The 20,872-nt window shown below is 38.3% G+C and overlaps 1 protein-coding gene across 1 annotated transcript in view; it reads right to left on the bottom strand.

Moving 5' to 3' along the window:
- TPK1 (thiamin pyrophosphokinase 1) overlaps window positions 1-20,872 on the bottom strand; it is a 516,691-nt gene that overhangs the window by 115,261 nt on the left and 380,558 nt on the right. The window contains exon 8 of the mRNA XM_043968376.1: window positions 12,733-12,844. Coding sequence (XP_043824311.1) covers window positions 12,733-12,844 — 112 coding nt within the window. The remainder of the gene's footprint in view (window positions 1-12,732; window positions 12,845-20,872) is intronic.

The following is a 20,872-nucleotide window of genomic DNA, read 5'->3' as shown; positions in this document are numbered from 1 at the left end:
ATAGTCAAGAAAGATTGAGGAGTTGCAGATGAGTCATGCAGATGGACATTTTCCTGTTTTTCTTTTTCCCCATTGCATACACTATTTAAAATGTGCACTTGCTAAAGGGGAGTGCCCCCTTTAGTGTTTCTTTGTTTGTAATGTCCACCTTCTAAAGGGGAGTGCCCATTTTAGCTTTTGTCAATGTGCTGCTCAATTTCTTTTCTCTCTTTTCATTCCCTTTACTTTGTTACTCATAAAATAAGTATCTGTAATTATTGCTTCATGTAAGGAAACGATGTTTCTTCATGAAGCACAGTGGGGTGTGTGAGAACCAGAGTACCACTCCCTGTTGAGAAAGGATGAGGTGACCTTTCTGCAATTTCAAAGGTCAGGCTGGTGTCCCAGAAGTTCATGGACTGCCTATAAGTCATGGCAATCAATGGACTTGAATGCTACCAGCCAATTAGCTTGGAGCTGTCTGTGGGGACCGCCCCTCTTCTGCATTCAACAGGGGACTTCTGGTGGACTGAGGGGGGATTCAGTCTCTTGGATAGCTAGGTGAAGGTGGATTTTTCTCTCTCTCTTTGATAACCCCTAATATACTTTAATAAATGCTTAAAAGCCTAAACTGTTGCTGAATTTATAAGTAAACCTTGGCTACTTCTCCCACACACACACACTGGGGGGCAGGTAAGGACACACATTAGATTTTGAACATCACAATAGAAATATGTACATATATAAGTATATACAAAATAAATACAACAATACAGAAAAAATGTACTGCAAGGATGGTGGTGTACTTGATAGTAGTATGGAAATTAAGAAAATTGTAGGGTTTGTGGGAAGTAGGAAAAGGCAATTAACTCAATTTTTAAAATGTTGCCATCAGGATTTCTTTCTTTCTTTCTTTCTTTCTTTCTTTCTTTCTTTCTTTCTTTCTTTCTTTCTTTCTTTCTTTCTTTCTTTCTTTCTTTTTTTCTTTTGTGAGGCAATTGGGGTTAAGTGACTTGCCCAGGGTCACACAGTAAGTGTCAAGTGTCTGAGGCCGGATTTGAACTCAGGTCCTCCTGAATCCAGGGCCGGTGCTCTATCCACTGCACCACCTAGCTGCCCCGCAATCAGGATTTCTAAGGTACATCTAGTTCAAAATGTCTAATAAACAGTTGGAAAAGTGAGAATGGAGGTCAAGAGAGAGATTAAGGCTGGATAAGTAGATATGAAAACCATTAGCATAGAGATGATAATTGAATCCATGGGAACTGATGAAATCACAATTCACTAAGTATGTGCCCATTGCAGGTAACTGGTTGGCAGCTGACAGAGTTGGTGCTGGAGGCGATGGTGGACTCTTTTTTTCTTTCTTTTTTTTTTTTTGTGAGGCAATTGGGGTTAAATGATTTGCCCACAGTCACACAGCTAGTGTCAAGTGTTTGAAGTCAGGTCCCCCTGACTCCAGGGCCTATGTTCTATTCACTGTGCCACCTAGCTGCTCCTGGGGCTCTTTTTTTCTAAGAGCTTTGGTGATGAGTACAAGAGTCAAGTTATGTCCTCTTCAATGCCTTTTATAAATAAAAGTCCAGTCACACTTTCATATACTTTCAGGGGAATCAGAGTGGCCAAATTAATTCACTAAGGAAATGTAGCTGGACCCCCACCCTCATCCCTCTGTAATCACTATTTACCTGTATACACCCCTCACTTCTTTCCTACATTTCATGCAATCATCAAGGACTGCTGTTCTTTCATCTCAATATTAACTGGATGGCTGAGTGCACAGAACTCACTTCTGAATCAGCACAAAAATGAAACATCAGAGAGGGGAAATAGAAAAGGACTCTTATGCTTACACTGAAGTCATTCCTATCAGTCAACCTGTCCACATGAATACTAGGAAATCAAGTCATTCAGACAACTTTGGAGGTGAATCCAAAATATGATAGTGTTTTTGAATGCAAGTCAGTGAAAGATTGGCTAAGATACAAATCCCTAGTCATCATATTCCCTGCAAATATACATTAATTGTTATTGAAAGATTCCCAAACTGGAGGGGGGGTGGGGAGAGGAGAGGAGGGAAGGGGGGGGAAGGGGAAAGGGGAGAGAGAGGGAGGGAGAGAGAAGGAGGGATGGAGGGGGAGAGAGGGGGGTGCTCTCTGCAGAATCACAAGGGCAAGTACCAAAAAGAAGAGAAATCAATTATGTCTGGTTCAAGTCCCCACAACTTATAAAACAGAATTTGGGCTAAGTTAATGAAATATATTTTTAATATATTTTTGCTGCTTGTTTGAAGTGGGCTATGTGACATTAGTCCTACATGAGGGAAAATAGAATCTTTAGTTGAGGGTAGGAAGCACTACAGTGACTTACAATATTCTTTCAAGAAAATATGTTCGAAAAAATGTTCTCTCTGTATGCGAATACTGGATTTGCTTGGTGTCTTTCGCGCTATGGATTTGGGTGAGGGAAGCAGGGGATTAACTGACTTGATATTTTCCTTTTCTTTTTCCAAGTAAAAATTATTTTTAATATTTTGAGCTCAGCTCACCTGTCACGTTCTATAGGTATCCTAAAAATCAGTTAATAACAAAATTAATGCAGCTAAAATTAGAGGAAATGCAAGAAACTGGGAAAAAATTCTTGCAGGAAGTTTCTCTGATAAATGTCTCATTTCTGAAATATATAGGGAACTGAATCAAAGTACATGAATAAGAATAATTCCCCAACTGAAAAACGGTCAAAGGAAATGAACAATTTTCAGAAGAAGAAATCAAAACTATCAAAAGCCATATGAAAAAATACTCTAAATGACTAATAATTGTAGAAATGCAAATTAAAACAACTCTGAGTTACCACCATACACCCATCAGAATGACTAAGATGACAAAAAGGAAAGTGACAAATGCTGAAGGGGATGTGGGAAAACAGACTTACTAATGCACTGTTGGTGGAGCTATGAACTAGTTCAATTATTCTGGAAAGTAATTTGGAACTATGCCCCAAAGGCTATTAAATAGTGTATACTTTTTGACTCAGAAATACCACTATTAGTCTAAGGAGATAAAAGGACCTATATGTACTCATACACATACACACACACACACACACACACACATATAAATATTAGTACATATACATATAGTAAATTAGTAATATACATATATAATACACAAATTATGTAATTAGTATAATATAGAATTATAATATGTAGTATAGTATATAATTATAATATATAATACATACATATAAATGTGTGATTAATATTATATACATTAATATAATTATACTAATATTACCTATATATAATATTAGTACATATGGGTCCTTTTGCCCTTCCTTTGATCTCCTTGGCCTAATAGTGGTATTTCTGGGTCAAAAGGTATACACAACTTAATAGCCTGTGGGGCATAGTTTAAAATACCTTTCCAGAATTTATATATACACACATATATACATATATATACACATACACATGTGTGTATGCATATGAATATGTATACACACATATATATATACACACATCTATATGCATTTATGTGTGTGTATATGTGTGTATACACACACACACACACACATACACATACATACTGTGAGAATCAGAGTGCTACCCACCCTGTTGAGAAAGACATTGTGAGAACCAGGGCAACGCCCCCCTGAGTAGAAAGCATGTGACTAGCATCCGGAAGTTGCATCTATTCATAGAACTGCCTATAAGTCATGTCAATCAATGCAACCAGCCAATTAGCTTGGAGCTATGTGTGGGGACCTCAAGGGCCATCCGCAGGAAGCTTCCACTTGAAGGGAATGGGAATCTTTCTTTTCCATTGGAAGTCCAGGTAGCAGCAGCAGGTGCAGGGAGCTAAGCTCTTTCCTTCTGAACTACATATGTTCTTCTTCTCTCTTTTGCTAACTTCTAAATACTTTAATAAATGCTTAATGCCCCAAATACTGGTGCTATCTATGAGCTTCTAATTTAAGGTGACTACTAATTAGATTTTAATCATAGCAATTATATTTTAAACATCACAATACACACACACATATACACATAGATACGCATAGATAGTAGCTCTTTTTGTGGTGGCAAAGAAAAATGATGGGATAGGGGGCAGCTAGGTGGCGCAGTAGATAGAGCTCTGGCCCTGGATACAGGAGGACCTGAGTTCAAATTCAGCCTCAGACACTTGACACTTACTAGCTGTGTGACCCTGGGCAAGTCACTTAACTCTCATTGCCCCACAAGAAAACAAAACAAAACAAACAAGAAAAATGAGGGGATGCCCTTCAAATGGGGAACAAATGAACATGTTGTAGTATGTGAATGTGATGGAATACTATTTTGCTGTAAGAAATGAAGAGAATGGTTTCTGAAAAAAACTTGAGAAGACCTATATGAACTGCATGAAAATATTTCCAGGGAGTTTGTGTCTGGTTTAGCCTGAAAATGAAAATATTGCACCAATATGAAAGTGAAATTGGTGATGGGACCCATCCAAAGCCCAACAAGCCAGAGTATACATTAGAGGAGCCAAGTATCAAAATAAAATCACTTCCTTCTTGTTAACAATAAGTAAATCAAAAAAAGTAGAAAGCATCATGTATCATCATTTATAATCACGATATTCGGTAGTGCTGCCTGTCTTTAGAAAAGGTACTTGGGTGGATGGGATGGATAGGGTTTTTGCTGGGACATTTTTATTGTATCAAAATAAAATTTACTGATAATATTTTAAATTGATTTGGGAGTGGGAATATCTTCAATATATTCCTTAGTAAAGACTGACCTTCTATTTATTTGTAAATGTGTCTTTTTCTAGTGTCCAGAAACATTTTATTAATTTAAAAACATTCTCCTCTACCCATCAGATTAAACAGGAAAAGATTTGCTATTAGTCACTTTTACTTTGGTAGAAATTCAAATCTGCAATAGGTTGCCTCTCTCAGGCTATTTTTATTTTAAGCCTTTTATTCCTAATTATGGAGTAAAACAACTCACCAGTTAGAAAAATGACAAAACAACTAGAGGCATTCCAAATATTAATAAGAGTATTTTTTTCTAAATGAAGGGCATTCTTTGACCCAGGAATCATGCTGAATATAATGTAAGTCATGAACACAACCAAACTTTAATTATTATGGTTTTCTATGGGAAAATGTAGTGTTATAAGGGTCGGGGTTTTTTTTTTTTTTTTTTTGGTGAGGCAATTGGGGTTAAGTGACTTGTCCAGGGTCACACAGCTAGTAAATGTCAAGTGTCTGAGGCTGGATTTGAACTCAGGTCCTCCTGAATCCAGGGCCGGTGCTTTATCCACTGCGCCACCTAGCTTCCCCAAGGGTCTTATTTTTGCTTCTCTTCCCACATTCCTTCAATCCATGTCCTCCTTGTCAAGTAAATACATCTGGGGAGGTTAGGTGGAATGAACTAGCTGAGCTGGTCTAGTTTTGGCAACTGAAAGTCTGGTCCTAGGTATTGATGCATGGAGAATACATAAATTCTTCAAAGTGTCTTAGGAATGCTACTTAATGGGTCATGTGACAATGTCCAGTATAGTGAGTGATTAACAAAGGATGTTTTCTATTTGTTTTTTTTTGTTTTTGTTTTTTTTTTTTTAGTGAGGCAATTGGGGTTAAGTGACTTGCCCAGGGTCACACAGCTAGCAAGTGTCAAGTGTCTGAGGCCGGATCTGAACTCAGGTACTCCTGACTCCAGGGCCGGTGCTCTATCCACTGTGCCATCTAGCTGCCCCTCTATTTGTTTTTCAGATAGAAACTCACATAGCAAAGCAGACTGACCCTGATTCAGGCAGGAAATATTGATCTAACAATTTAGAAGCATCCTTTCAGTCTTTTAAAGAAAGTGTTTTTTGTTTGTTTGTTTGTTTTTGTTTTTGCATGTGGGAATTGAATTTTTTAAAAAGGGGAAAAAAGGGAAAAAATAAGGATATTAACTTATGAGGTGTTTATAGCCCAACTGGGTATAGCAGGTGCACTGAACTATGACGGCTCGCTGGAACGACTTTCAGAGTTGCAAAGATTATGCCATGTAGAGTGAGGATCCAAGAACAGATTTCCCATAAAAGTCAACATTAGTAAGCACTGTGTTTTTATGGATGTTGGAATTGTCCCACGGTTAGCTTAACATTTAAATGCTCTTCCAGCTAGCTTGGATAGAAATCCTAAAGCAGGTATTATGACAAAGTTTTAGAATGATTGTGCATAAGGACAAAAACTGTTGTTAAACCTGATTTCCATGCTAATTTTAGTATTCTATACTGCTCCACCTGCATAGATGGCTTTAATTCACTCCTTGTCAATGTTGAGAAATAATTTTATGCTGTCAATTTCCCTTCTACTTTCCATCTAGATCTCTTTGAAGTAACACAAAGGAGGGGACTATGAATAAGCCACTTGGAATGCAGTAGGAGTTGTCAGTTATTTTAAATAAGAGGTCTGAGCAAACAGTTGACAACTCTTTTTTTTTTTTTTAAGATTTATTTGGTGAAATTATTGAAAAGTTTGAACCTAGATACTTCAGAATTTGCATCTCTTGTTTCTCTCTTCATCATTAGGTCCTACCAGAAATCTCTTCCCTCCCTTTTCATTTTCTTCCTCCATTTTTTTTTTCTTGCTAAGCCCATTTCTTTTCTTGCCTTCATCTTTGCCCACTCTCTTCTTTCATATCACTTATTTTGTTTGGCATATTTACCTCCTACTACTGCAAAACTGAAACCCTTTAGTAATAGCTGACTTTTTCAATTCTCTCTATTGCTTGCTGATTCAAAAGAGAGACACCAGACATCCCAAAATTTGAAGTATTGATCAAAAGCCCCAGTGGAATGTTAATGCTTTTCCTGAAATTCTATAGTATGTTTTTGTTTTGTATTGAGGGCAGTGAGAGTTAAGTGACTTGCCCAGGGTCACACAGCTAGTAAGTGTAAAGTATCTGAGGCTGGATTTGAATTTAGGTCCTCCTGAATCCAAGGCCAGTGCTTTATCCACTGCACTACCTAGCTGCCCCGAAATAGATTTTAAAAGAGAAAAAAATAGATTTTGAGAGAAAAAAAGTATTAGGAATGTCCTAGTACAAGTAGGGAATTAAGATTCTGATGTAGGAGGCAAAAAAGGGGTTAAAAACAAAACCTAAGACCCAAGCTTTAATTCAGATATTAGTTCCAAAGGGGAGTTAGACCCCAGTTAATGGATAACTTACAAGTCAGCTTGCTGGGTTCTCTTACCCACAGAAATCAGTGCCCATAACAGGAACAGAGAGAGAGACCATGATGACCTTAGACTAAATGACAGCCTATAGAAATTCAGACTAGAAATAAAAGAAACATGAAGGAGTCTTGAAACTAGCCATGGGAATCAGAAAGAGACATGCACAGAAAAGGCCAAATTTGTCCCCTGATTCACCTTATGACGTGTAAACCCCCAAAACACACCTCCACTGAAAAAGGTACCCGCCCCTGGGGTTGGCTTAGGACCCCAGGAACTCCAAATTAGGATAAGCCCTCCCCTGTAACACCCGTAGGTGGAGAATATTATAATGAGGACAGGCCCTCCCCTGTACCTCCCCAAGGTGGAGATTATTATAATGAGACTGATAATCAATTTATCCATACTATAAATATAACTGTCTTTCCTTTCCTTATTCCAGAGATACCTTTCCACTTTTCTGGTTCTCTCCCTGTGGTCACCCACAGTATTGCAATAAAACTTGGGAAACTGAGTCACTGAGTCTTGTAATTTTTTTTTGGGACAACTCACAAGCAATTTGACCCCTAATTCCATCTCACATCAATTCCATCAGTATATAATGGAAAACCAATGGCTTCCATATTTGGACAATCACTTTCTCTGCTGATCTTTATAGGTACTCACCCTGGTGGGATTAACCTCAGACCTAAAGTCAAAGACCCCACCTTCCAGTCCTCTTCCCAATCATGGAGGAATATGCTCTCAAATGGAAATGCCTGAGGCCCTTTTAACAGCCCAGTTCACGTACTTTGTGATAATATAAGAAAACATCTGATTACACCCAAGATTACATCCCAATGAATTTCATTTCAGAACCACATGCTTTGTGTGTGGACTTCCTTTCTTCTAGTGTAGCTGATGACTTGTCATCACCCATTTAAGAAGCATTTGATGAGTTTGGGTAGGGAAAATGAACAGGAGAGTCTGAATACCTTATTTTGCCTCTAGTCATTCTCTAAACCTCCAATGCACCTTCCCATCTTTCTAGAAGTCTAATATTTTCTAATCATCCTTCTTGGAACAATGATAATCTTGTAGGTAGAGAAGGCTGTTTCTTTGTGATTAAATTTAAAGGCATTCACAATTCTGAACCTGCTTAAGTAAATGCCACCCTCCCCTCCCCCCCATCCCACCCCACCCCCCCCCCTTCACCCCCCATAGCTCCTCAACCAGAAAAGTAATCTAAAATTCTGATGGGAGATAGTATCTTGTTTAGGCATCATTTCCAGAAGGCCTCTTTTAAAATGTAAATGTTTACTAGAAAAGGGCAAGAACACGTTTGTACTCATTAACATGGATGATCTTGTCTCCTTGAATTGCTGACACCTCTCCGAAAGTGAGGCTGTGAAGGAATGAGCCACAGGGCAGAGGTAAGTACTAATGAGAAATCTTGGGCAAGACTGAGAGCATGGAGCTTGGCAGAGGTTTGGGAGTGGTCCAGAGTTTGAGCTCAAAGGTGGTGGTGGAGATAGATTAAAAAAGATTTGTCAGGCCTCTTCATGGCCTATTCTGTGATCAAACCTTATAATTTCCCCCATCTCTGGGAGACATCCCATTCTGTTCATTCACCCAGCCACAGCCCTGCTTTCAGTCTATTCACACCTCTCGAATGATTACAGTTGCCTTCCAGCTGGCCTCCCTCCTCCAAATTAGAATCTACCCCTTACTCTGCTTCCTTTGTAAAGCAAAATCCTAACAATATCCCCTTGCCCTGAGGCCCTTGCCCAGTGGGTTCTAATGGCTCCCTATTACCCCACAATCAACTAACTCTTTTTAACAATAACCTTTCTGGTCTACTTATACTTTACTCCCCTGCCATAGACTCTGTGATCCATTTGCAGTTCCTCAAACAAGATATTCCCTTGCCTGTCTCCACATCTTTGTACTGGCAATCCCTCATGCCAGTGCTCTGCACCACCATGGTCATCTTTTGTTTTCTCTGGCTTCCCTGAGGATTTATCCTAAATCCTACCTTCTGCCGAAGGCCCTTCCCAATCTGGTCTGCACCTCCCACCCCATTCCCTCAAGATGCTAGTGCCTTCACCATTCAGACTGTTTTCCATCCACATTCTGTAAATATCTTGTATGTACCTCATTACATGTTGTCTCCCCCAGTGGAATGTAAGCTTCTTGAGGGGAGGGGCTTTTAAATTTTTTTAGCATCTCCTGCACTTGGCAGAAGGGATGTAATAAGGCTATATAATAAAGCTGAGGAAATGCTTAAGGAGAATCCTCCCTACCCCTCAAGACACCTCTAGCTACTGTGAGAAGATTAAACTCAGTTAATCTGACTTTCCTGAGGTTTTGTCTTTTAATGCACAAAGCCAAAGATGCACCCCACCTCTCCCCCAAGTCATTCCCTACACTTTGTTTGTTATGCTCAGTATCTATGGTTCCTTGCTTATAACATCACACCACATTACAGAGCTGAAAGTCCTCTAGATCGGCAGCTAGGTGGAGCAGTGGATAGTGCACCAGCCCTGGAGTCAGGAGGAGCTGAGTTCAAATCCGGCCTCAGACATTTAACACTTACTAGCTGTGTGACCCTGGGCAAGTCACTTAACCCCAATTGCCTCACCAAAAGAAAAAAGAAAGGAAAAAAAAAAGAGAAAGGAAAAAAGAAGTCCTCTAGATCAACCCATCATTCCATAAATGAAGATGCTTAGTACCAGAGAAATAGACTTTCTTTCACAAGGTTACTGGAGGGGGCCAGAACCAGAATTTTCTGACTCCAAGGTGTTTCCACAGTTTTCAGGTCACAACTTAAAACAGAGGAAAGGAAACTTTAAATCTAGTCTTGGCTCTGCCATCAACTAGCTTTGTGATCTTAGGCAAGTAAATTATTTAATCTCCTGGCTCATCCTCCCTAACTCTCACAAGGTTTTAAATGTTCTTTTTTCTCCACTAGGTTATAACCTGGCTAAAATAAGGTTTTACATGTGAAAGATGCTTTTCGATTCAGACCAGACTCCTAAGAGGAGAAAGATAAACTGGTTCTAACTTGCTAATATTCTTCCTTTTTTTTTCAGGAAATGACAAACCGTTCCAAAAGAACTATGAGTTCAGAGAACTATGTTACTAATTTCTCTAAGGGAGAGTCGAGGGTAGTTTTGGGGAATGGGGAATGGGACATCAGAGTAATGGAGGAGGCTTAAAGGGTTAACAGATAAACTGAGGCTTGAGTCCCTATCAATAAGACCCAAACAAGTTAACAGAGAAATTAAGGTTTTCATTCTTTTTTTTTTTCTTTTTGGTGAGGCAATTGGGGTTAAGTGACTTGCCTAGGGTCACACAGCTAGTAAGTGTTAAGTGTCTGAGGCTGGATTTGAACTCAGGTCCTCCTGAATCCAGGGCTGGTGCTCTATCCACTTCACCACCTAGCTGCCCCTGGTTTGTGTTCTTACAATACTGTAACCAAGAGGGTTCAAGTCCCTATCAACTAACACCATAACAGAGACTATAACTACGGACCATTAATAGCCATTAATATTCCTAGATGACAGGACACCTAGAAACCAGATCTTAAGTAAAGAGATACCATAAACACAGAGACCCCTCTGAGAGATTGACAAGTTTAAGCATGTCCTTGGGAACATGCGCAGAAAAGGCCAAATTTGTTCTTAAATTCACCTTAAGAGGGGTAAACTCCAAAAACACACCTACAAGGAAAAAGTACTGGCCTTGGGGGTTGGTTTAAGATCCCAGGAACTCCAAATTAGTATAGGACCTCCCCTATACCTCCCTAAAGTGGAGATTAGGATAATGAGGAGATGATCCATTATTTTCTGATTATAAATATAACCATCTTTCTTTTTCTATTTGAGATACCTTTCCCATTTTTCTGGCATTCTCCCAGTGGTCATCATAGTCTTTCAATAAAACTTAGGAGTCTTATAATTCTTTTGGGATGCCTCGACAATCAATCTGGTCAACTATTTACTATCCTACATCAAGAGTAAACCGAGGAGAAGATAGGAGTGGTATTTCAACTCTCACATCATATTATTGCTAAGGTAAATAAGTTCATATGACAAAAGGCATGCTTCCAAAGTTCTTTTCTTTATTCTACTTTACCTCTTCTTTTTGGGGGGGGGGGACAAGAAAACAAAATCGTTCTTATTCTGTTTAACTCTCTCAAAAATGAGGGTCATGCCAGATTCAGGGCCTTGAAATATTAAGGCATTCAGAAAAATGAAGCAGTTTTTTTGTGAGTTGGAAGGTTTCCAAAAAAGCCTCCAATAGGATCCCCTACCCGTCTTAGCTAAACAACTTCAAAGCCTATCACATACTTCTGTGAGCTATGGGGAACCAAGCCTGGCAGGTCTTTCAAATTCTGATGATCTCTCCAGAGGTATATTTTAAAATACCATTAGTGTCTCCTAATTGTTTCTGAATGATTTCTGAGAATATTTTTAAAAATTCTTATACTCAAAGTGTTATCATTTTGAATAAAGATTTATTTTCCCATGCAATTTTGAAGCTTCTATATTTCTTGAATAAATTAATGATTTTAGAATTTTACTTCAGAATTCCAGAGATGCTGGTCAGTATCCTAAGATGGGAAATCCTTTTGGAGTCAGTCAAATCAGTTTGTTACATTTGTGTGATGGTGCTGCTGTTCTATGTGACAGTCTACAAAGCCTGATAGATTTAATTGGAATCAGCATTTATTTAATTACATTGAGCCTTTTTATTTTTCAAGTCAGAGTTTAAGGATGTAGTTAAGACCTAGTCAAAATAAAATATAGTGGAAAACTTTTCAATACCTGGCAAAACTTCACAGGCTTTGACTGATCCTTTATATAGGAATAATGGCAGTGCAAGGGAGAAGTTATTTTATGGCTTAATGACCTGGTTCTAGGTATAACCTATAAAGTCTTTTCTATATATAATATTCTATGATTTTCAATAGATAAGTTTTGCCTTCAGAATGTTCTACTTCCAGGCAAGCCAACATCCTTCCCCCCTCCCCGTCCTCTGTCTTCCTTTTCAGAGCTCTGTTCTCTCCCTAATTATTCAGCACACTCCCATTTCCAAAAATTTCCTCTCATGGATGACAGGAGCATCTCAATTCACATTTAAGGCACTGTTGACTAAAGAAGTTATCCATCACAGATAAACATGCATTAAAAATAATCTTCAAAGGTGAATGCTTTACCCAAAGGAATGAATGTATCATGTTGATATTTCAAGAATGAGCTGATGGAGACATAGGAGAATTTTGTATAAAGCCTTTCTGTAGCCTTTCAGATCAAACCATGGAGATGACCATATATTCCATTCAAACATCACACAGACCTTGTCTGCAAAACTGCCAAGTTATAGTGTTGTCCTGGTTGTGAAAATACCAGAGAGAGGGAAAGGGAGAGAGAAGAAAGAGCAACCACACATGTAGGGGACTTATGCAAGAACACTGTGATTTCAGGAAAAATTAAATTTGATTTTTCAAAATTTGAGAATGACTTTTTGCAAAAATCAAAAGGAAATTTTACTTACTGAGGTTCCACTTTAGGCCTGTTGTGGTGACTTGATTACAAGGATGTCCAACAGGAATAAGGCCACACCAATCATCTTCAAATCCTGTGTCTACATGCAGTTTGTGTTTTCCCTATTGAAAAGAAAAACTCTTTATTAGGAAGTCCTAGCAATGGAAGTGAAACCATTTTCCCCAAACAGATCCCACAATGCTCAGGAAGCCACTGAGGAAGTGGGTCCCCAGAGAATCTGGCAAGGACGTTTCTGAGAAAGAGAGGGGTTTAAGTTAAACACCAATTCAACGTTTGCTCCCAGAATCATAAAGAAGGTTTCTGCTTTGGCTTGGCAGGGGAGGTGGGGGGTGGGGGGTGGGGGGGAGGAGTGGAGAAAAGAATGATAAGTATTAAGTATCTACTATGTTCCAGGCACTGTGCTAATTTTGTTTGTTCAGTTGTTTTTCAGTCCTGTCCCATTTGGGGTTTTCTTCCCAAAGATACTGAAGTGGTTTGCCATTTACTTCTCCAGCTCATTTTACAGATGAGGAAACTGAGGCAAACAGGGTTAAGTGACTTGCCCAGGGTCACACAGCTAGTAAGTGTCAAGTGTCTGAGGCTGGATTTGAACTCAGGTACTCCTGAATCCAGGGCCGGTGCTTACACTGCGCCACCTAGCAGCCCCCCCCCCATCCCCATAAACATTTTTAAAGCATCTACTATGTGGCAGGCACTATGCTAAAGTTTTACACTTGAGTTTAAAAGAATTTTACTTCCCAAATAACCAGATTGGGGAGTAAAGGGGGTGGCTATCCAACAGTTCATTTAGAAAAGTTATGGGTCTAGTTTTAGTGGATTATAAGCTCAAAGAATAAAACTTGCAATATGGCAGCCCAAAAGAGTGAGTGTAATCATACATACTGCCTTAAAAAAAATCTGTGTTCCTCCCAAAATAGGCTGGGGTGTTATAGTCCCACTGAACTCTATACCAGTTACACAACATCCAGAGTACATGTGTAGTTCTAGGCATCATCTTTAGGAAGGATGTTGATGAGCTGGACAGAGGAAGGGTGGTGTGATGGATAGAAAGCTACCCTTGAAGCCAGAACTAAGCTGAAGACTTGCCCTTGACACATTTTGACTGTGTGACCCTGAACGGGTCCCTTAAACTCTCAGTGCTCTAGGAAGCTAAGACTGTAAGTTACAGAGAAGGTGCTGACCTGCATTGGTAGAGTGAGTTGGAAGAATGTGTCCAGAGGATTGTTAATGGGACAATGCCTCAAGATCCTTCTACTTGAGGATCTCCTCCTGAAGGTATTGGGGATGTTTCATTTGAAGATTAGACTCTGGGTGACCAATTGTCAAGTTGTGTTTAAATCCCAGAAGGGTTCTCATGTTGAAGAGTAATTAGACTTGGAATTAGGAATAAGGGACATTGAAATGTCCCAGAGGCTGATTTTAGCTTGATGACTTAACTTGATTGAAAACAAAAACAACACCCCCCCAAAAAACAAACAACTTAATAACGATCATTTGAAAGTGGAATAGGTCCTTGGTTGATGAGTTCTACGGAGGCTTGATAGTCTCTGTCACAGGGTGGGGTGTGTGTGTGTGTGTGTGTGTGTGTGTGTGTGTGGTTGGGGGGGGGGTGTTCAGTCAGGTACTAACTAGACTAGGGGGACACAAAGGTCCTTTGTGACTTAGATTCTGTGGTTCATTCAGTGTGCCATGATTTCCTCTTCCTCAAACATGCTATTTTTATTTCAGTTGTCTCTTTTCTTCCCTGTGTGCTGGAATGTTGAGCCTCTATCCTAATGTGGTTTGCCGCTGACCTCTGTACTATAAAACTGATTCAAGGTTATTTGAAATATAAGGCATGCCCACTAATGAAAAGCAATATTTAACTACTTAGTTATTTTCTCCTCCCACAGAATATGCTTTCTATTTTTCTTTAAATGTTCAATTAGGAAAGATCAAGTACAGTCCACATACAGGAGTTTAATAAAGAGTTGCAATGGAGAAAGCAGTCTGAAAAAAGGATTAAGTAGACATTGAACTCAGATTATTTTAAAAGAGATGATTACAAATTGATGATTTCTGCTTTTGGACAATATTTGTTTTTTTCTCAAGAAAAAGAATAAGGATTTGAAAGGAAATAATAGCTCTAAAATGGGGGGAAAGTTATTTTTATTTAATCCTCATTTCAAATCAAAGTTCTGGAAACTGAAAGTTCATGAGTAATGATAAAAATATATTAATTATTGATTGGTATGATGGGATTTCCCCTTAATCCTGGTGTCTTTTCTTCCTTTTCTTTCATTCCTTCCTCTTGTCTTCTTTCTCCTTCCTTCTTCCCTAGCCCTTCACAGATTCTTTTCCTTTAAAACAGTGCCAGGATAATAGTCTAAAAATCCCAACATTAATAGATTCCTTAAGTGAATGTTTGAATCTGCTTTAAGGAAAACTAGTCACAAAAAGAAAGAAATCATTGGCCTTGAGGCCAATCTTTTAAAAAGGAAGACTTCATTTGCTGCTAGTCCCTTCTCCATCACTATCCCAAGGAGTTGGAAATAGGGAGGAATCTACTTTTATTCATTTTCTTCCCTGAAACCCTTTTTTATCTTTAGCCCTGCAGGAAGCCAATATGAAATCACAGACCTAGTTAAACCAAACCCTAACATGCTGTCTATCTCCTGTTGGTTCTCTGGTGCTATGAGGCTGAAATAAGGCTAGCATCACCATCAATGAATATTTATTGAGTGCTCACAGTGTGGTACATATTATATTAAAAATACAAGTGTTGATACTGCAAGTGCTTACATAATGCATGAATAAGGAAGGTGAATTTAGGACCTACAATTATGAACTAGTTATTTTTTATTTTGATTAAATATATATTTTCTGATCATTAGTCATCAGTTATAAACACTTTCTTCCTGCTGAAATTATAATTTATATACAGTCACCCATATAACTATTTATAAACCACTCCCTCCTTCCCAAAACATAACCTATAAGCACCTAGTGCAAAGCCTTATACAAAATAAGTACTTTAATTTAATTTTGTTGAACTGGATTGAAATTTTAGCAAAGAAAACAGCAGGTTAAGTTCTCTTCACACAAACCTCAACACAGAGCCATTTAACAGGTAGTAAACATTGAAACCATATCCACCACACTTATGTCATGGTACACTTGACTTCCTACCTCTTCTCAGTTCAAAGGACTCATGAATAAATTTGCATGGAAGGAAAACAGGAACTAAGGTAGGACATCTTGAATTTATGCTCATTTGTGGGTGTCCTCTCATCTTCAATTATCCCCTTTGACCAACAGAAACCAGCCTAGGCTATAGTTAATTTAGCCTACTGAATTCTGTATCAAGGTTTTCCTGAGACTGGTGATTTACATTCTTAGAGCAAAAACTCTGTGAAGTATAATAAGGATGAAAATGATTTAGGACCATTTGGCCCAGGTAATTCACTATTTTAAAGGTTTAAGGATCCCACCTACATCTGTTCCTGTATATGAGTTTGTTTGAGTCCTCCAAGAATGACAAAGGAGTGCCCTGTAGGTACACTCCCACTAGATTGTATTTATCTAGTTAGCTGGAAGAACTAGTTGGATTGATAAAGTGGGTAATCAATGATAAGATTAGATTAAACCAATAAGGTTTTTCTCTGAGAGTATGGCTGCCCAGTCTCAGGTGATATCACCTAGGGATGAAGGTAATATTCAAAATGAAATGTCTTTTTTTCCTCTCTCATAAAATTGATTTAAAACTAGTGTAAAGGAAGCAGAATTATATTTATTCCTAGTTCTTTATGTAACTATTTCAATATCCTAAATGCTACAGAATTTAAATAAGGGATTATAATTCTACCATGTTGATATGTACAATCAGTGTAGCCAAGGTCAAGAGTGAGTGGATAAGTTTGGTACATACTTGTATGATGGTGGTACATAGGCAAAGAAGTGTGTAGGTGGGTGTGGTCTAACAGACTTTCTGTGCATAAGTATATAAAGAATAAACATATACTATAAAGGAATTAAGTTTTTTCAGAAGTAATTTTATCAGTTTATTATTTTATAGCTTTTAGAACCCCACGTTATAGGTTGGTATTAATACCTATGATAGGAAACACTGGAGAGGGTGCAGATAACAGGGACTGGGAGCTGGCTACATTCCAGACCCTATCCTCAGAATCTGAATTGATGCAAGTCTACCATATCCCATTCAGTAGGAAGGCTTGAACATTTTAAGTTTGGGAAAGCAAAGAAGGCTACAGGTTGAGAGTTGTTCAAAAGGCTTTTCTGTTGTTTAGTTTGTGTCTGACTCTTTCCCTATTTGGGATTTTCTGGGCAAGGATCCTATAGTGGTACTCCATTTCCTTCTCTAGCTCATTTTACATGTGACGAAACTGAGAGAAACAGGGTTAAATTACTTGTCCAGGGTGGCATAGCTAGTAAGTACCTGTGTCCAAATTTGAACTCAGGAGAAGTCTTCCTGATTCTGGCACTAGTGCTCTCTCCACTAAATCACCTAGCTGCACTTTGTATACCCTACCCCACAAAAAGAATTTTTTAAAAAATTTACTTTTTTTAAAATTTTTTTGGTGGGGCAATAGGGGTTAAGTGATTTGCCCAGGGTCACACAGCTAGCAAGTGTCAAGTGTCTAAGGCCGCATTTGAACTCAGGTCCTCCTGAATCCAAGGCCAGTGCTTTATCCACTGTGCCACCTAGCTGCCCCTAAAAATTTTAATCTTAATGGGAACTTTGGTTTTCAAAAGCTTTCTCAAAGACCTTTGAGATACTTGTCATAAGAACTGGAAATTGCAGGGGTGCCCATCAATTGAGAAATGGCTGAACAAGTTGTAGTATATGATTGTGATGGAATACTACTGTGCTATAAGAAATGATGAGCTCAATGATCTTAGAAAAACATGGAAAGACTTGCACAAAATAATGCAGAGAAAAATGAGCAGTACTAAAAAAAACATTGCATATAGTAACACCAATATTGTTTTAAGAATGACTTTGAGTGAATAAGTTATTTTGACTATTATAAACACCCATATTAACTACAAAGGACATATGAAGATAGATGCTATTCGCATCCAGAGAAAGAACTGATAAATAGAAGTATGTGTAGAATAATTTTACATATATATGTATATATATGCATATATAGTATGTGTATATATATGTACATGGGTACACACACACACACCTGTTTGTGTCTAATGGTAGCCATCTTTAGGGTGGGGGCAGGGGGAAGGAGGGAAGAAAAAAAAGAAATTGACATGGTAACTTCAACATATTTAAAAGGAATAGCAAGTCGTACATAATAGATTTGCAGTTTCATGTGCAATCATCTTTTTGTTTATACTATGTTATGGAAATGCTTGTTTTATTCCATAAATTTAAAAAAAATTAAAAAGAGATCATCCAGTTACGACCTATTATTTCATTATTTTTACTGAACATTTGTTATTTCAAATAACAAAAACTGATTTTCCCTCCCACCAACCCCAATAAGGGTGTGTATGTGCAAGAAAAACAAAAACCCTTTAATAAATATATACAGTAAAGCAAAATAAATTCCTTTACTGTGCCCTCAAAATAGGTTTCTTATGCTGTGCTCTGAGTCCATTACTTCTCTTGTCCAAAGATATATAGCATCTCTGGTGGTGCAGTGGAGAGAACACCCCACCTGGAGTCAGGAGGACCTGAGTTCAAATCTAGCCTCAAATACTTACTAGCTGTGTGACTCTGGGCAAGTCACTTAACCCTGTTTCCCCCAGTTTCTTCATATGTAAAATGAGTTGGAGAATGAAGTGACAAACCACTCCAGTATTTTTACCCCAAAACCCTAAATTGTGACACAAAGAGTCAAACCTGATTGAAATGACTGAAGAACATCAATAAGCATAATTTGTCCTTTGAAATTATGATAGGTTATTACAGTGATCCAAGTCCTTACAGCTTGAGAAGTGTTTTTTTTAAAATATTTATTCAATAATTTGTTCTTCTTAACTCCCTCATTTTAAAGATGAGGAAAATGAGGTATAGAAAGTTGAGGTGACTTGTGCTGTCAGACAAGTTGTAAGCAGGAGATTCAGAAGATCCTCTGGTTCCAAAAGTACGTCATACTTTAGATGAGACTGCCAAAGAGGGAGCAAGTATTTATTGAGACCTAATGCTGGAAACTATAGAAAGGATAGAATGCCAAGCTGGGCAAAAAATGTTTCATTCTTTGTCTCTGTATTCATGGTGCCAAGAAAAGTATCTTGAGATTTAATAAAATAAATCAACCAAAATTATCTGGTAATTGAATTAATTTGAAATATTACTTAAGAACTGTCTAATTTTTTTTTTAATTTAATAAAACCTTTTCTCCTATTTTCTTATGTGTCATTTGAAATACTGGGGGAAAGCCTGTCTCTCTTCTAAGTTATTGGGGAATTTAGCTGGGGTTTCAGAGAGAGCACATGCAAGCCTGACCTCCGAGAAAATGTGTCTGGTTCCTGGCTTCCCCTAGCAAGAGAAAGTGTAAGCCTTCCATGGTCTGGGGTGGCGGTCACCTTCTGACCTCTGTCGCTTTTCCTCTTCCAATGGAGGTGGCTCTTACACAGTGATCAAAGCTATTTGGTTAGAATCATTCAATTCCATTCGTTGACAAAACCTGGGGATGGTCTGTATCAAAATGAGCAGTACTGGGCTGAGTTTAGGGTCCAATGAAAAGACAGACCCTCTAGGGCAAAGGCTTTCAGATAGGTGTGGTCTTAATCTCTACTCAGAGTCTGATTTCCATTTCTACTGACTCTGGGCTGGCTCTGAAAGAGATCAGGTAAGGTTCCTGAGCTGAGACTTTGAGTGAGGGGGGGGGGTCCCTGTGTCCCCCAAAATTCCATTATTAATAATTATTTTCTCACACTTAACAACTTTGCAATACTTCATTTTGCAACTCTGTAACACCCTAATTTTATGTAAGAATGTTTACCAAAATTAGAAGGGATTCCCTGTTCCCTTCCCTCCCCTAGTTAATGGGGATTAGATATGTAAGAGACTTTTTTCTTTGACAAAAAGTACAAGGAAAGTCCTCAGCAAAGTGTTATTATGCTAGAGAAAACATAAAAGTGGCAGCTAGCTAGCACAGTGGGTAAAGCACAGAGCCTGGAGTAAGGAAAACCTGAGTTCGAATCCAGCTTCAGACATTTATTACCTGTGTGACTCAAGGCAAAACACTTAAACTATCAGCCTCAGTTTCCTCAACTATAAAATATCACCTACTTCCCAGGGTTCTTTGGAGGGTCAAATGAGATAATATTTATAAGGCACACAGCACAATTCCTGGCACACCACAGGTATTGTATAAATGCTTCATATACCATGTTGTTTTTCAGTTAGTTATATAAAACACAGTATTAAGTAATCTTCTCTTTTAGTCTTTCTGTAAAAACATTCTCTCTCAATTATTATAAGAATCACCAGACACTGTCATTTGGGAGCCAGCTTGCTAGCTTAGTTACAGGTAGCTCTTGGCCTAGATTCAACCAAAAATGTTCTATCTTCCTCTAAAAAAGATCTTCAGATTACCTGCTGTCTAGGGGAGGGGGGAGGGAGGAGAGGGAGGGAAAAAAATCTGAAATTGTAAAGCTTGTATAAACAAAAGTTGAGAACTATTTTTACATGTAACTGAAAAAATAAAATACCTTATATGTAAAAAAAATAATAATAATAAAATAAAATCAAAATATCTTCTGAACCAGATACTGATGATTTGAGTCTTCATGGAATTTTGGCCTTTTGTCACCGTGTGCATCAAAGAGGACAATATCATGCATAGATCCTTTGGGTTTTACTGTGGAGAACAATCCGGTAGGGGGAAGGGTTTTAGAGAACAATTTATTCCCCTTCTTATGCAGACTACTTCCCAGTTCTCCTGTTTGCAAAGCTCATAATACATGTTAGCCTATATGTGATTTGACATAAGCAGGCATACAGTCTGACAACCCAGAACTTCTCTGGAGATTTATGCCATTACTAGGGACTACAAGTACATTAAATAATCAATTACATCCATCCCTTCTCATCAATCATTATACAGATTCCTATTCTACTCCCCTCCTATGAATCCAGAGCTCTCTTTGAAGGCAATGGCTGA

The sequence above is a fragment of the Dromiciops gliroides genome, chromosome 5, assembly GCF_019393635.1.
Source record: "Dromiciops gliroides isolate mDroGli1 chromosome 5, mDroGli1.pri, whole genome shotgun sequence".
Lineage (NCBI taxonomy): Eukaryota > Metazoa > Chordata > Mammalia > Microbiotheria > Microbiotheriidae > Dromiciops > Dromiciops gliroides.
This window is presented reverse-complemented; position numbering and strand designations above follow the sequence as displayed.